The sequence below is a fragment of the Blennius ocellaris genome, assembly GCF_963422515.1.
Source record: "Blennius ocellaris genome assembly, chromosome: 22".
In the NCBI taxonomy this organism is placed as follows: Eukaryota; Metazoa; Chordata; class Actinopteri; order Blenniiformes; family Blenniidae; genus Blennius; species Blennius ocellaris.
Genome location: NC_137671.1, coordinates 17,762,499 through 17,779,011, shown reverse-complemented (window position 1 = coordinate 17,779,011; position 16,513 = coordinate 17,762,499). Strand labels below are relative to the sequence as shown.

At 44.4% G+C, this 16,513-nt stretch overlaps 1 protein-coding gene across 2 annotated transcripts in view; it reads right to left on the bottom strand.

Annotated features, from left to right (window-relative positions):
* slc41a2b (solute carrier family 41 member 2b) overlaps window positions 1-16,513 on the bottom strand; it is an 86,828-nt gene that overhangs the window by 68,007 nt on the left and 2,308 nt on the right. For both annotated transcript variants that reach the window (XM_080518239.1, XM_080518240.1), the window contains exons 2-6: window positions 15,624-16,291; window positions 8,246-8,353; window positions 4,410-4,481; window positions 2,011-2,155; window positions 1,773-1,919 (exon numbers count right to left, since the gene is read on the bottom strand). In XM_080518239.1, coding sequence (XP_080374365.1) covers window positions 1,773-1,919; window positions 2,011-2,155; window positions 4,410-4,481; window positions 8,246-8,353; window positions 15,624-16,163 — 1,012 coding nt within the window. In that variant the 5' untranslated portion in view covers window positions 16,164-16,291. The remainder of the gene's footprint in view (window positions 1-1,772; window positions 1,920-2,010; window positions 2,156-4,409; window positions 4,482-8,245; window positions 8,354-15,623; window positions 16,292-16,513) is intronic.

Sequence of the window (16,513 nt, the reverse complement as noted above, 5' to 3'; positions counted from 1 at the left end):
AGAACCTCGAGGCGGCTCTCCGGTGCATGGCTTCCTTCCAGGTTATGCAATATAAATAAACTGTTACTAATTGCACCTGATCTGCCTCTGGGTCTGCTTCTGGGTTTCAGAACACTACACACCGGCTCCCAGCCGCAACAAGAGAGATGTTAAGAAAATGGTTAACGAGAGGAACAGAGGAAGCTAGATAGATGGAGAGGAACACAGACAGATATAATGAAAACAGGTTGCATATCTATGGAAGCAGATGGAATGTACTGCAGCTCCAACTACACCATTGTATAATGAATCTTTCTAAATCTCTGTGCATTGAAATAATCAGTCAGATCTCATGAACCTAGATTAGTCACAGACAGTGGTGTGCAGTCAGGGGTAGCAGGGCTAGCACAGCGGTGTCTTGATGTGTTGTGGTTGTTGATCAGATGTCATGTTGGTGTGGATTAAGTACTGATGCATAGTAGTGGGCTTACATTGGATTGGGATTGTGTATTTACTGTAGGACATAATGTGCGGCCGCACATTGCCGGCCTGCTGGCCTTGACTGAAGCACCACCGCGCGCTACTGGTCACAGAGGACAATTTTTGCTTTGGTCCAAACATGTTTTTGAAATTTGTACAATACTTAAAGTTCAGATATGAACTGCAAATGGTAATGTGCCCACACACCTCTTCACCAAACACAATGAGTGTTTATTAAAACCAGAGGTATTACGTAGTGTCAGCCTTATTCCTTTCTACAGATTCATGCCGAATAACAATGGTTAACAATCCTAAGATTTCCCAGGAAATACAGAGCTTTCTGTTCAGAAGACAGTCTGTAATTAGGTTGCACATGCTTGGCAATGCAGCGAGAGCACAGTAATAAACGGGGGTCTTTAGGTATTTATATGGCCCAGATTATGTAACACAACATTGAGACTTTCCATGACAATGCTGTGTTGGGTGGGGTTCAACTGGTGAGAGGGAGTATTTTTACCAGCAGGGAGGTCAGACAGCTTTTGAATTTTGGAAAAAGAGCAGCGGGACCTCTTCCAGTAAATATCCCTTCTGATGAAGTCACAGCCTGAAAGCTGCACTTTATTGTATAGAGGGCTAAAAATTGTTCTCACCGATCTTTAGTTTTAGTCAGAGATTTTTGAAAGATTTGCTGAAAAAGACACCGTATGTATGTCATTATTTTTAAACCTCATAAACCATTCATTCAAAGTAAATTTAAAATGGCACTGTGAAAAATTTCAAATAACACAAAAACTGAGACATCATCATTGATCAACATCTCTAATTCCCCCTAACAAATCTACCCATGGGTATGTACGTATACCTTAATAACCTGAATTCATACCTCGTAACCATAAAATAAAGTTACAAATAGAGAAAAAATGACTAAAAATAGCAGCAATATACTGCTACACCGAAAAGCTGCTGATCAGAACACACGCAACGACAAAAGACAGGGTCCAGAGCTCTGGTATTTGGACATCCCCATCATTAGATCTGATTTGATTAGATCAGACTTTAGTAACATCTATTACACATAAACACTCAACAATAATATAATTTGTTGCACCCTCTAAACCCTAATCTTAAATCCTTTTTTCAATCTTAATACAACTTAAGTGACATATCAGATGTTGCAATTGATAGAAATTATGAAGAAAAAAAGATCTTTCTTCAAGAACCTAATCTGCCAAAATGATTGACAACCTTTCGATTGTTCTTGTTTTTGCTATTAAACACACTCTTCCTGTAAAGTAAAGTGCTGATTCACCTACCCAGGCACTTGTAGAGGCCCTGACTGATCCAGGCCAGGATGGCCAACGTGATGAGGTCACCAAAGCTGGCTGCGATGGGCGTGGCTACATTGTCTGGGTTGATGCCCGTCTTCTTGGAACCCACAATTACCCCAACCATGATGATACCTGAGCATGACAACACACAGAGGAACCACAGTTGGGCTGACATCAGACATCATTAGTGTGTGTGTGTGTGTGTGTGTGTGTGTGTGTTTACCTTGAAGCAGGGAGGCTATGAAGGCCGTGGCCACACTGCTGGAGCAGAGCAGAACAGCGTGACTCATCTGAAACTTGCCCTCAGGGATCCAGCCAAGGACCACAGCTGCTACTGCGGCCAGGAAACCCACTACAGTGGCCTGAACCTGCAGGAGATGTGCGGGGGGGGGGGGGGGGGGGGGGGGGGGATGTTACCAAAACGTAGCGTCATTGATTTCATTGATCCAGCCTGAATTTGTGTGTTAATTAAGGCCATCCTGAACTCCAGGTCCAGGTTACATAACGTCTGCTGATGTCACGTGTGTGTGTGTGTGTGTGTGTGTGTGTGTGTGTGTGTGTGTGTGTGTGTGTGTGTGTGTGTGTGTGTGTGTGTGTGTGTGTGTGTGTGTGTGTGTGTGTGTGTGTGTGTGTGCGTGCGTGTGCTCACTCGCTTCCCCCGTGTCTCACCAGGCTGCTATGAGAATGATCGCAATGCGTACCTCCTAAACTATTAATTGTTAATGGAGATAAAAAAGTAGCCCCTCATTCACAGCACAGGACGTCTGGCTACGTATTGGACGTATTGGTGTAAACTCATCAACATTTGAGCAAGTTTTAGGGGGCTCAGTTCTGTGGCCAACTTCTCCATTAACACCACCATTTTATAGTGTTTTGAAGGCGATAGGATTTACATTTTGAGTTGGAGTGAGAGAGCGGGATTCTTTGATGGTGAATAAAAACAAAACCCTTCAATGACTGAAAAATGAGAGAGAGTCTCCTCTATCATTTGCTAGTGTTTGTAAATATTATTGTGGACTTCCTTTCGGATTTTGGTCAGGGGTACCGGGCGTGATTTGTAGGGCTCGATGAGACGAACAATTGACTTTTGGTTTGATCTCTCTACGACATTCCTACAGGCCGTGGTCGCTGTTTGTTTTTTGCTGGCTGTTGTAGTGTTTGTAGATGGCGCTAGAGAGCACATTTTGGCACTCTGTGGGTTACTTTGGACATTTTCTCATAATGTTATCCACTGTAAATGAGCGTGCCAAATTTGGTGAGCATATTTAGGGGGTCAAATGTATTCTCCCACAGAGTTGGAGGCGTTTTTTCGGGTGAAAATCGTACTTTGAATGGCAAATTGCGGACTTCCTGTCGGATTTAGGTTTGGGGTACTAGCGTGTGATTTTTAGGTCTCGATGAGACGAACAATTGAGTTTTGGTTTGATCTCTCTACAACATTCCTACGATGCCATGGTGGTCATTATATTTTTCTCGGCGGTGCTACAGAGACATTTTAGCACTCTGGGGATTCATTTTGACATGTCCTGAATTCTACCGCCAGTCTTTATAAGCGTGCCAAATAAAATTCAGCATTTTTGCATGTTTAGTGGGTCAAATTGGGAATCAAATCCACCCGGAATGGAAAAACCAAAAAAAATCAAAGAATAAGAAACACTACAAATACAATAGGGCCTTGGCCTCGAGGCCCAAAACTGACTCATCTGTTCTTCCAATTAAGTGTTCTTTCTCTTTATACTTATGACTGCTCACTGGCTTATTTCATCATTTCAAATCATGTTCAACTTTCCATTGTGAATTCTGGTTAACAGATCAAATAAATGAGGCTTGATGGGTTTGACATTGTGGTGTGAGCAGTTTAACAGGGGGCGCCCACGAACGGGCTGATTTACTGGCACATGTCATTTCTACAGTTGTACACAGATGTAAGCATATCTTTGTATAACATGTAAAAAAAAAAAATTCTATGTAATCAGAATAGGTAACCGATACAAGCAAGATTCTTTTTCATTGGGTAAAGAAAAATAATAAAATCTGAATACGCACAATCAAAATCCCCCCCAAAAATGCGAAAAAATCAATAAATACTGACTGATCTTATATGGTACCGCCCAGCCAAAACAATATGGCCACCGACAGGTGAAGAGAATAGCACCGATTCTCTTCATCATGGAACTTGGTGGTGACTTGGGTATATTAGGCAACAACAAAACATAGTTTTCCTCACAGTTCGTGTGTTAGAAACACAAAAAGGGGCAAGTACAAAAGATGCAAGCAGGACTAATTGAGACAACAGTGTCATTGCCAGAAGTTTGCACCAGAGATTCTCTAAAAATGCAGATCTGGTGGAGGGCTACCATTCTGCATCTCTCAAAAGGGCTCCAAACGAAGAAAAGGTGGTCATGGGTAGTATTTGTTGGGCTTTTCTATTTTCTCTGTTAAAAGCACCTATGAATGACTGTGTTGTGTTTGATGCTATATAAATAAAGTTGAATTGAATTGAATGATATCTTGTTAACATGTTGAGATGGAGTCAGTGCCTCAATTGGCTGTTCAGTTACAATAACAGGCAAGTGGTGATCCATTCTGGCTCACTGACGCACGCTAATTGTATGTGATTACCTGCTTCAATGCGAGGTTGCCTATGATCAGGTTCCACTTCTCTATGGGAGAGTCCATCTTTCCCACATTGACCTGAGTACAAAAAGGATAGAGAAACATTTTTAAGACCCTGTTTACACCTTGTGTTGAGTGAAAACCTATCATCATTTACATTTTAGACAGGTTTTGTGTTTAGACACCAACATATTAAAGACAAGGTCCATTGTTAGCATGTAGAATCCCGAGTTGGTTGTTTTTGTAGTGGCACCACACACAAAGTCCTGTACTTAAGGTTATTTTTTTTAATTTCAGCTTCTTCCCTCTGGATGGAGGTTTTTATCAGAGCACAGAGACGCTCTGGTCAAAGTTACTGCTGATCTTCTCTTCAGACAAAGACCTGGTCTCTGTTCTGGTCCTGTTAGATCTCAGTGCTGCTTTTCATACTATTGATCATAACATCCTATTACAGAGGCCAGAACATCATCAGGCTTAAAGGTACATCACTAAACTGGTTCTGATCATATTTATCAGACAGGTTCCATTTTGTTCATGTTCACGATAATTCCTCAGTCCAGACTGAGGTTAAACATGGAGTTCCACAGGGTTCTGCCTTAGGTCCTATTCTTTTTAATTTATACATGCTTCCTGTAGGGAATATCGTTAAAAAAACACTCCATTAACTTGCATTGTTATGCAGATGATACACAAATCTATTTATCTATGAATAGGACCAGCATAAGAGATCACATCACTCCAATACTAACCTCTCTTCATTGGCTCCCTGTTAAATCTGGAATAGAATTTAAAATCCTTCTTCTAACATATAAAGCTCTTCACAACCAGGCTCCATCATATCTTCAAGAACTATTAGTCTGAAACAGTCTCTACTTTTAAGGTCAGACTTAAAACTTTTCTATTTACTAAAGCTTACAGTTAGGGCTGCTTTAAAACGCCCCCTCCCCCACATCTCTCTTTGCCTCTCTCTCTACCTCTTTCTCCACACCTCAACTACACCTCGCTCTGCCTCTCGCTCTACCTCTCTCTCTACACCTCTCTCTATACCTCTCTCTACCAGGGTCTGTTTCTTACAGATCTACCCGAATCGAGGTTTGTATCTCCCCACCCAATCTATCTCTCTGTCTCTCCCCTCCCCTCCCCTCCTCTCCTCTCCTCTCCTCTCCTCTCTCCTTTCAACCCAACCGGTCAGCAGAATTCCTCCACCTCTGACTCTGGTTTCTACAAAGGTTTCCTCTTGTTGGAGGGAGTTTTTCTTTCCACAGTCGCAATAAACCTGCTTGCTCATGTGGATATGTTGGGCTTTTCTATTTTCTCTGTTAAAAGCACCTAGGAATGACTGTGTTGTATTTGGTGCTATATAAATAAAGTTGAATGGAATTGAATTGTATTGTTTGTGACTTTTCCACATTGGAAGGTCGCCCAGGTTTTGGGGGGGGGGGGCACTGCCCTCCTCATGGTTTGTTTTACAGCTAAGAAGTACAACAGCAGCACAAAGACAAATAGTTTTTTCACAAGCTGCTGGGCAGGGTCGGGTCACAGTGAGTTCTTCTGTCCATGTTGACACAGAAGCAGAGAATGTGGCACCTGTGTGCGATGGGAAAAAAATAACACAACAAACAGAGACCAAGTTCTGGCCATGTCAGGCCTCTGCACGGTGTGAATAGGAAAACTGAAGGATGTGGAGAGCTGCTGCTGTTAACAGGCAAAGTGTTCCACTCTCTCTGCCTTCTGATTGTTCGGCCGTTCAGTTTCCAGCCTTCTCAAGCAGGAAAGCTCCTGAATCAGCACATTTGAATCCTCAATCACAAACCTCTAAAGCCATAATTCCCCAGCTCAGCCTGAGGAACAATTACAACTGAAACGGATGGTAAATCATTCACTTTTCATCCTGGTTTCACCTGACAGGGTAAGAAGAGGTGTAATTACACACGAGACAGGCAGCACAAACATTAACTGTGACGCAATTGCATACAAACAACATGCAGATATGATAAAGCAGCTGTATCAAGAATCTTCAAGGTCACTGGGCAGGATGACACCTTTGTGGTGTGCAGATGATGCGTTGACTTCTGCCAGCAATGTCAGACAGCACAAAGAGGATGAGTGAACAAGAACATTCTGGATCACACCGTCTGAGCCAGAAGTGATGAATGACTTGTTACAGGACGATAAATCTGAAATTCACGGCATCAAAATACAAACAACTGTCCACAATATGGACACGTGTTATATTTTCCCCATAAAATCAGCTCAATAAAAACAAAATGACAACAAAACAAATGAGGAAATGTCCCAACTTTACTCTAAACCACAATTCCAACAAAGTTTGGACAGGGCAATGTCCATCATGTCTTTTGACAACTGTCTGAACAAACACCAGCTCAATCTTGTCTTTTAGAAAATTCGAGCGACTGAACAGTTCTGGCCTACATCAAGATTCTTCCCAAATTGTTTCCAACTGTGAAAGGTGTAAATTGCATGTAGGCAGTTCAATAACCAGGACTTCTCCACTATGAATCCGTACAGTGGTGGTTTAGTAGTCTTGCAGAAGCAGGGTAGCCTTCACTCTCATCTGCTTTGATGGCAAATGAATGATTGTAACTCTGAATGAGTCAACCCACATGGAAAGAACCTATATGAGGATATATGCACATATATGAAACCTATATGCAGCATATATGCACATATATGACAATATATATGCTGTATATATGCACATATATGCACATATATGACAATATATATGCTGCATATATGCACATAAATGCTGCATATATGCACATATATGACCATATATATGCTGCATATATGCACATATATGCACATATATGCTGCATGTATGCACATAAATGCTGCATATATGCTCATATATGACAATGTATGGGCTGCATATATGCACATATATGACAATATATGCTGCATATATGCACATATATGCTGCATATATGCACATATATGACCACATATATGCACATATATGACCATATATATGCTGCATATATGACAATATATGGGCTGCATATATGCACATATATGACAATATATGCTGCATATATGACAATATATGGGCTGCATATATGCACATATATGACAATATATGCTGCATATATGCACATATATGCTGCATATATGCACATATATGACAACATATATGCTGCATATATGCACATAAATGCTGCATATATGCACATAAATGCTGCATATATGCACATATATGACAATATATGGGCTGCATATATGGAAAGTCCCACATGGACAGAACCAGAATATATATACATATATACATAGTGGCTCGATAGCTCAGGTGGCAAGGCAACGGACTGGTGCACGGGAGACCCTGGTTCAATTCCCGCTAGGGTCACTGAGCAAATAACAGCATCCAGTGTGGGCCCACATGGAAAGAACCTATATAAAGGTTAGGATATATGTGGCATATATATAAAATTGGCCATTTTCCTACATTTTATGCACATATATGTACATATATGTACATATATGTGTGCATACATGGGCTCATATAGGTGTGCACATATAGGTTTGCATATATTGGAACATATAGGTGTGCATATATGCGCATATAGGTTTGGAATATATGTGACATATATAAAATTGGCCGTTTTCCTATATGTTATATACATATATGTACATATATGCGCACATGTATGCACACATATATGTACATATATGTACATAACATATAGGAAAACGGCCAATTTTATATATGTCACATATATGCCAAACCTATATCAAAACCTATATTAAAACATATATGTTTATATAGGTTCTTTCCATGTGGGAAGTATCACTCTCTCTGGAAAGCTTGAGTGTTTAATTCTTACCGCTGTGGACAGCCTGGAGGCCAGAGTCATCTCCAGGTTCCCCTTCAGACCCAGCAGTGCAGGAACCAGGATGAAGATCTCAGTAATGTACTGGAAGGCCTCCCAATGCTGCAACACAAGAGAGCAGGCACTTCATTCCTCATCAATATCTATACAAGGCAATCTAACAGAAAAGAAAATATACATGTTACAATTTGACTGCCCAAGCAATGTTTATAACATTTTCTGCTTCTTCTTCTTCTGCTGACACTATAACTACTTTTAAAACTATTAGGTAGCAACCATTCCATCCCTTACCTGAACCTGAGTGAGCAGGATGAAACATTGAGAAGGCTTTTTGAAAACATCCACAGAGAATCTGAATCTATTCAGAGATTTTTTTCGCCAATCATTTATTAATCTGGTGTAGTTCTGGCAGTGGCGGGCCGCCAGGGCCTTCAAGGCCTTCAAGGCTTCTCTGCAGGCCTAAGCAATATATCAGTCACAGACCGATATTGATTATATTTTGTCCATTAATACTTATTAAATAATTCCAAATGGTGTGTCCGCTTCTTCTCATAGCTTCTCCCCGGCTGTGCTGCTTCCAGACACATACTCCATAGTAAACCTTTGACCAATCATATTTTAGCCATTCCCTGTTGCCGGGTAAAGAAATCTGCCTGAGGCCTTCACATTCAGTTCTGCAGGCAGTGTAAAACTGGTGTCATGTGGCTGCTTCAACCAATCACATTTTGATATTGGGGGGGCTGGGCCGTGGAGAAGGCCTAGTGTGATGTCAGTGTATTCAAGCCCTCTGATTGGATGGTCAGTCACTCTCCAGCTGGCTGACTGCATCTGTGGTTAGCTGCATGAACAAAAATATAGTTGTGTTTATTTGATAGCGGTTTTGTTAACCGACAATGACGAAAGGAGAAGATAAAGACATTTGGTTGCAGATTCATTGTCAAAATAACTTTCAAGACAGACTTTTCCAAGAGGTCATTGAACGCACCGGACCTCCGTGTGCCCGGAGTGCTGCGGTGCTGTACGGATTCATAGTGGAGAATCCGATGACAATTTACTAGCGCTCATTATAAACTCCATGGCAGGAGCCAGGATTATATTATTTACCATTTTATTATTTTCAAGACCATGAAAAGCTGACGTTTGTCTCCGTCCTTGACCCCCAGGAGCTTCGGGCGGTCAGTGGCCCTGTGGTCTGGGGGGAAACACGCTGGTGTCCATCCTGAGGGGTTGCGGCCTGACCTGGAGAGGGCCGGAGGAGCATGTGAGGTGACTGCTCTGGGCCGGGGGGTGGTCCCGTGGGGTGGTCCCGCGGGGGGGGGTGCTGGGCGTTGGGCCCTGGCTGGGCCACCTGGATGGAGATTCAGGGCCCTGGGGGCGAGGTGCCTTCCAATTCCTGGTGTCCGCTGCTCACCGGGCGTCGGTGTCCGGGTCCCATGGCCTCAGGTCCCGGGTTGTCACTGCAGGCCTCTCCGCAACCGTTCCAACCACACCCAGTGGACAAACCGCGTACACACGCATGCATCAATGAGATGTGCTGCTGATGCTCAAAGTTTTCTGTCATCATTTGTTCAACTGTCCATATCATGTACTTCTGGATGGGTTATTGCTCCTTTGTATGTACCTGCTCGAAAATCATGTGACTAACAGAGTTGCTCAGGTTCGTTTAATCTAATAATGGTCGGAAGGTGTTTGGATCGGTGTGACAACGTTAAATAGTATATACTGTATAGCTTTAACAAAGGAATTGTCTGTTGAAGAACGACAAAACATTGCGTCTCCTCGTCGCTCCATTGTTGTGTTTTCACATCCATTGTACCAGTTTAGACCCTGATGGGCTGGGGCTTTGGCGGTGCAAACACAAAGAACAAGTGCTAAATCTGGCCCTGGCTCTGAACTGCCACCTTGTTCTACTTGGTGAAAAAGCCCCTCAGACTCCAACACATCAAAGTTCAGAGGGCTGCCACAGACGCGTCTTTTGACACAAAGTTGCAATCGTTGGGTCCTGTGGATCCATAGTTCACTGATCCTCAGGAAGAAGGGAGTGGGGTGAACCATGTTTCTTTAAGGACAAAGAGACCACATGGTCAGCCCTGGAAAATTCGCCACTGGTCATGTGACCCCCCCCCCCCGTTGGGGGCCCCCCCGGCCACACTGTCCCCAACCTGCAGCACTGCTCCCCAGCTCCAGGGGGATCCAAGACCTCCATCATCAGCCAGAGCACCCACCCAGGAAGCTCTGAGGCAAACCCCACTCTGACTGGCCAAGGCCGTCGTCAACACAGCAGGGTGCAGGAACATGATGCACAGGTATCAAGGGCAGTTTTGCATCAGGCCAGACGCAGAGCTGTGTCTGGGGGATGCAGAGAGCCGCACGCGGACCAGGCCGCAACTTTCTAACCTCGCCGGACGATCAGAAAACCTGTGGAGTTCCTTTTTTTCTTGTGTTTCTGCAACCCAACTTCTTCACTCTCCAGTCATGCAGCTCACCAGGACTCCCAACCTGAGGCTTGCTTCTGCAGCTGAGAGCAAAGCCTCTGGATTTCAGAACGCTGAAGTCTGGTCCGGTAACACAGACAAGTTACCGTGGACACACACGCACAGACGCACAGACGCACAGACGCACAGACGCACAGACGCACAGACGCACACGCACACGCACACGCACACGCACACGCACACGCACACGCACACGCACACGCACACGCACACGCACACGCACACGCACACGCACACAGACACAGACACAGACACAGACACAGACACAGACACAGACACAGACACAGACACAGACACAGACACAGACACAGACACACGCACACGCACACGCACACGCACACGCACACGCACACGCACACGCACACGCACACGCACAGACACACAGACACACAGACACACAGACACACAGACACACAGACACACAGACACACGCACACACGCACACACGCACACACGCACACACGCACACACGCACACACGCACACACGCACACACGCACACACGCACACACGCACACAGACACACAGACACACAGACACACAGACACACACACACAGACACACAGACACACACACGCACACACACAGACACATACACACACAGCCCACGAATTGTGCTTAACAACCGCAAGCTTTTGTCTGGGCAGCATTGTTAGATTAGCCTGTAATACATGGAATGTGTTTATTTTCTGTGTTTTCTGGTAAAGCTGCATCTGTTTGTGTACACGCGTGTACAACGCGACAGTCACACACACCCCCGTCCAAAGCCCCAGTTTCCACCTCAGACACCAGAGATTTGGTTTAGCTCTCCAAAGCTAACTTCGATCCCGTGTGGAGAAACGAGTTTCGGATCAAAACCTTGCCAAAACTTTTCTTCATCTCTCCTGTTTCCCCTCTCTTTCACGAGCCTGACCTTGCGAGCGCACGCCCCCCACACACGGCCCCCCGCCCACTCGTGCCAGTGGATAAAGCATTTTTTACAAGTCCAAACATAATACGAGTTAAACTCGTCAATATCTGTGCTCATGCTGAAGGAAAATCCTCATTTGGTAACTGACTGTCTTCACGCTCTGTGATTGGCCGGTCACACACAGAGCCCCGCCCCTCCAGACACACAACTCTGCAGCTCAGACTGAGTGTTGCTCTCTTCAGTACTCAGTGTTACTTCAGCTCTATGGGGTTATATTTGTGCCAAAATTCTGAGCGAGCGATGGGAAAATTTGAGCGCAAAAAAATTAATTGTGCAAGCACACTAATAACATTTTGAGGAAATATTTAAATTGCGCAAAGACAAACTTGAGATTGCGCGCTCAAAAATAATTTCTGCGCTCAGATTCTTCCTCTGCGCTCTCAACCTCTCTCTCTCTCTCTCTCTCTCTCTCTCTCTCTCTCTCTCTTCTCTCTCTCTCTCTCTCTCTCTCTCTCTCTCTCTCTCTCTCTCTCTCTCTCTCTCTCTCTCTCTCTCTCTCTCTCTCTCTCTCTCTCTCTCTCTCTCTCTCTCTCTCTCTCTCTCTCTCTCTCTCTCTCTCTCTCTCTCTCTCTCTCTCTCTCTCTCTCTCTCTCTCTCTCTCTCTCTCTCTCGCGCTCAACCTCTCTCTCTCTCTCGCTCAACCTCTCTCTCTCTCGCGCTCAACCTCTCTCTCTCGCTCAATCTCTCTCTCTCTCTCTCTCGCTCAATCTCTCTCTCTCTCGCGCTCAACCTCTCTCTCTCTCTCTCGCTCAACCTCTCTCTCTCTCGCGCTCAACCTCTCTCTCTCTCGCTCGCTCAACCTCTCTCTCTCTCGCGCTCAACCTCTCTCTCTCTCGCTCGCTCAACCTCTCTCTCTCTCGCTCGCTCAACCTCTCTCTCTCGCGCTCAACCTCTCTCTCTCGCGCTCAACCTCTCTCTCTCTCGCACTCAACCTCTCTCTCTCTCGCTCGCTCAAATCTCTCCACCTCCGCTCAAGTCCTGCTGTGCGCTCGCTCAGCTGGACTTGAGCGGAGGTGGAGAGATTTGAGCGAGCGAGAGAGAGAGAGGTTGAGCGCGAGAGAGAGAGAGAGATTGAGCACGCAGAGGAAGAATCTGAGCGCAGAAATTATTTTTGAGCGCGCAATCTCAAGTTTGTCTTTGCGCAATTTAAATATTTCCTCAAAATGCTGTTAGTGTGCTTGCACAATTAATTTTTTTGCGCTCAAATTTTCCCATCGCTCGCTCAGAATTTTGGCACAAATATAACCCCATACAGCTCGCCTCTATTTCGGTTTGTATGATATTTAAAGTTACTTGGTGAACTTGTTTCATAACGCACGCGGTGAATTTGACAAGACAGAGCTGAAAACGGCTCGTGTCGCGTCGGTCACTGCCTCCACTCTGGTCACGTTATTTTATTATATTTTTTTGGTCTGCTTGCTCTCAGTCTGGCTGGTGATGTAAAGTCAGTTGAAAACTGCTCATACTGGACGTGGTGCTTTTGAGAAGAATACAGTGAACAAGGCTGACATATTATTTCCCTGTTTGTCTCCACTGGATGTTTACATGAATCACCAGGTTCACATGGATCATTAAAATAAAGTCTTACAGACCACTTACACACATACACCCATATAGCTGAACACACAACAGTAGCCTATATTAATGTTTATTGTATATGGCTGTTCATAAAAATAAATATATTATAAATGTTACAAATTAAGCTTTATATACTGTATATAGTATATATATAGCATTCAATCTCAATTCTGAGGCTGTTTTCAAATAAACATAAATAAAGCAACTTCTAATGAATCGATATCAATTTCAGACTTAAAATAATGTACTGAATTAAGCCCCACCCAGTTTTAATTGAGCCACGCCCTCTTCCGGTTTAGGCCCCGCCCACTCTGAGCACGGATATGGATACAGATCATTTAGATGCTTGAACAGATACAGATACAAATAGTGGTGTACTCGCTCATCTCTAATAAACACACACATAGCCACATTTAGCATCCGAACCGCTAACTGCTGCCGCTAAACCTCCTCCTCACGACCACCAGAGTTCTAGCTGGATGTGCCGACATCCAGCTAGAACTCTGACTCCAAACTGCGCTGGTCGTTCGTCACATGACCTCGGAGAGCGTCTGCGGCGGCCTCAGTAACCTGGGGGAAACTGAGCCACCATTTTGGTTCCTTGTAAACAACTCCAGAGTCGCCATCTTGGGTGAGGCTCCAACTCACTCATCACTCGGTGGACGTTCGAGGTCATTACACCCACTCACACTGACCCTCCAAGGTCCACCGCCACCTGGTGGACACTCGTGGTCATTACACCCCCACTCAGAGACACACACACACACACACACACACACACACACACACACACACACACACACACACACACACACCCTCTTTCTTTGTACAGTGTTGCTGTTTAGTAGATTAGATCTCCGTGTTTGATGACGTTGTTACTTGATTGTGTTGATTTATGAAATAATTTCTAACTTATTTATGAATTAAAGCATTTGTGTAAATAAATGCCTGTTAGCTGAATTGATCGATTCCTGGTAATTATTGTGTATTTATTGTTGACAATTCACTGGTTTGTAACAGTCTGTTTGTAAGACAGTTTACTGCCATTAATAATCTCAACTTTTCATAAATTACCTCCAGTGATTTATTACTTTCAGTAATCTATTACTTCCAGTAATTTTAATGCTAATAATCAACCATAAATCCCAAGACGATTTCCATTGTCTTCATGATCAACATGTTAAAACTGAAGTCACTATGTACAGTTAATAAGGCCAAGCGGTTTGATCAGGGTGTTGAGTGTGTTTAGGGTGTCAAAAATGCAGACGAAGAAGGAGGAGGAGGAGGAGGAGGAGGAGGAGGAGGAGGAGGAGGAGGAGGAGAAGGAGCAGAACAAGAAGAACAAGAACAAGAAGAAGTGCTGTTATTATTAATGTTATAGGCCATTCACACCCTAATTAGGGTAATAATATTGAAGAGTGTTAAGTAATAAGTGTATGGAGTACATTAATAGGTCTAGTTTCTTGTTTCAGTCTGAGAATGAGGAAGTTTCTTGATGGAGCTGTGGAGTTTGAAACTCAACGTGTTTTACCCATCTGAAGCCAAACATGTTGTAGGACAAATATGACACAGTGATTGTTTGTGTGGACAGGTGGAGAGGTGACGCTACACCCTGCCAGGATAATTGTGTGAATGTGTCATAAACACTCGAACGAAATGGACAAAGCTTTTCTCTGCGTTCAAATGAAACGGGTGTAAAATAACGGAATCCCATGCTAAAGGAAGCTAAAAAGAAACTGAAAGAAAAACAGAAAAACTGTACTTTGCCTCCAACAACTCCAGGAGAGTGTGGGACACTGTCAAATTAAGTCACAACAGTGTGTCACAGTATAATGTGCTGGGGAATGTTTTTGGTATTTCTACACCGAAATGAAGCATTTTAATAATAGTAGAATAAAAACCTAAATCACACGATAATGTTAATAATGACAATCAAAGCAAACACACAAATATATGGTGGTATGAAGAACAGCTGTGAGGAAGGCTCCAGAAATGGAACTCAGGAGTGATGAACCACAGTTGTGTTTTCACAGGAGCTGGGGGCCGATCACTTCTTCACACAGGGTCATGTAGAGTTTCTTCTTCCTCATTAATAAAACCCTTCATTTAAAAATTGCCTTTTGTGTTTACTTTGTGTCATCTTTGACTAATGTTTAAACTTCTTTGATGGTCTGAAACATTCAGGTGGAATACATGCAAAGAAGTAAGAAATCAGGAAGGGGGCAAACACTCTTTTTACACCACTGCGTGTGTGTGATATATATATATATATATATATTTAATCCCAGCCTTGAAGTGAGCTGGATGGTTCAATCCCAGCAGTGTTGTACCTGCACGACGTCCAGCACCATTCCAGCAGACACGGTTCCAAATCCAGCGAGAAGAAAAGGCAACAAAATCTGCAGAGCCATGGCGAGCGGAGATTCTTTGGGCATGTTGTGCCTGTCTGATCCCGGCCCTTCCTCCTCGTCCTCATCCTCGCCATCCGCCTCCTCCCCAGAGAGCCTCCTTTCAGCCAGCATGGGCTCTGTCTCAGAGAAGCTCCCGAGTCCACAGTCCGACAATGTCAAAGAGGACCGGGAGGCCCGGTCCAGGACCCTGCGGCCCTCCATGTGAGGCGCCTCCTGCCTGTACCCGTTCTGGAGCGAGCCAGCCTCGGGCTTGGCTCCCAGGTCCACCATGGCCAGCCGCTCCTCCTGCAGCTTGGTGTAGCCGGTGGGTACCGTGGTCTGGAACACAGAGGCGACGCGCCCGGAGGAAACGGGTTTGAGTGCGAGCGCGCTCCACCCGCTGCCCGCTCCACTCATACGCACCGTCAGGCTAGAGCCAAGGGACTCCCCTATAGCTCCTCCCAGACCCTGGATGCTCATGATGCAGGCCGCAGCTCTGGCTCATCTCCCGTCACCCAGTCGGACGCTGGCCGCACGATAATCCACAGAGCCGCTGCTTTACTCTGGCTCGGGTCCAGCGTCCATGTCAGGTTGAGACGCTCGTCAGGCTGAGGACACAACACAGGTGGTTCGAGAGGTGAGCAACAAAAACTGACTCACTTTTAGAGGACATGAAGCTCTTAATGAGAACAACTCAACACGTCCACAAACATGGTGACACAAGTCTGAACCAAATATACAGACATCCTCACATGTATGGCACAAAGTCCTATTTGTTTTAGTCAAACATTAAATAGTGAATCAAAACGAGAGTGACAGAGAGGATGACA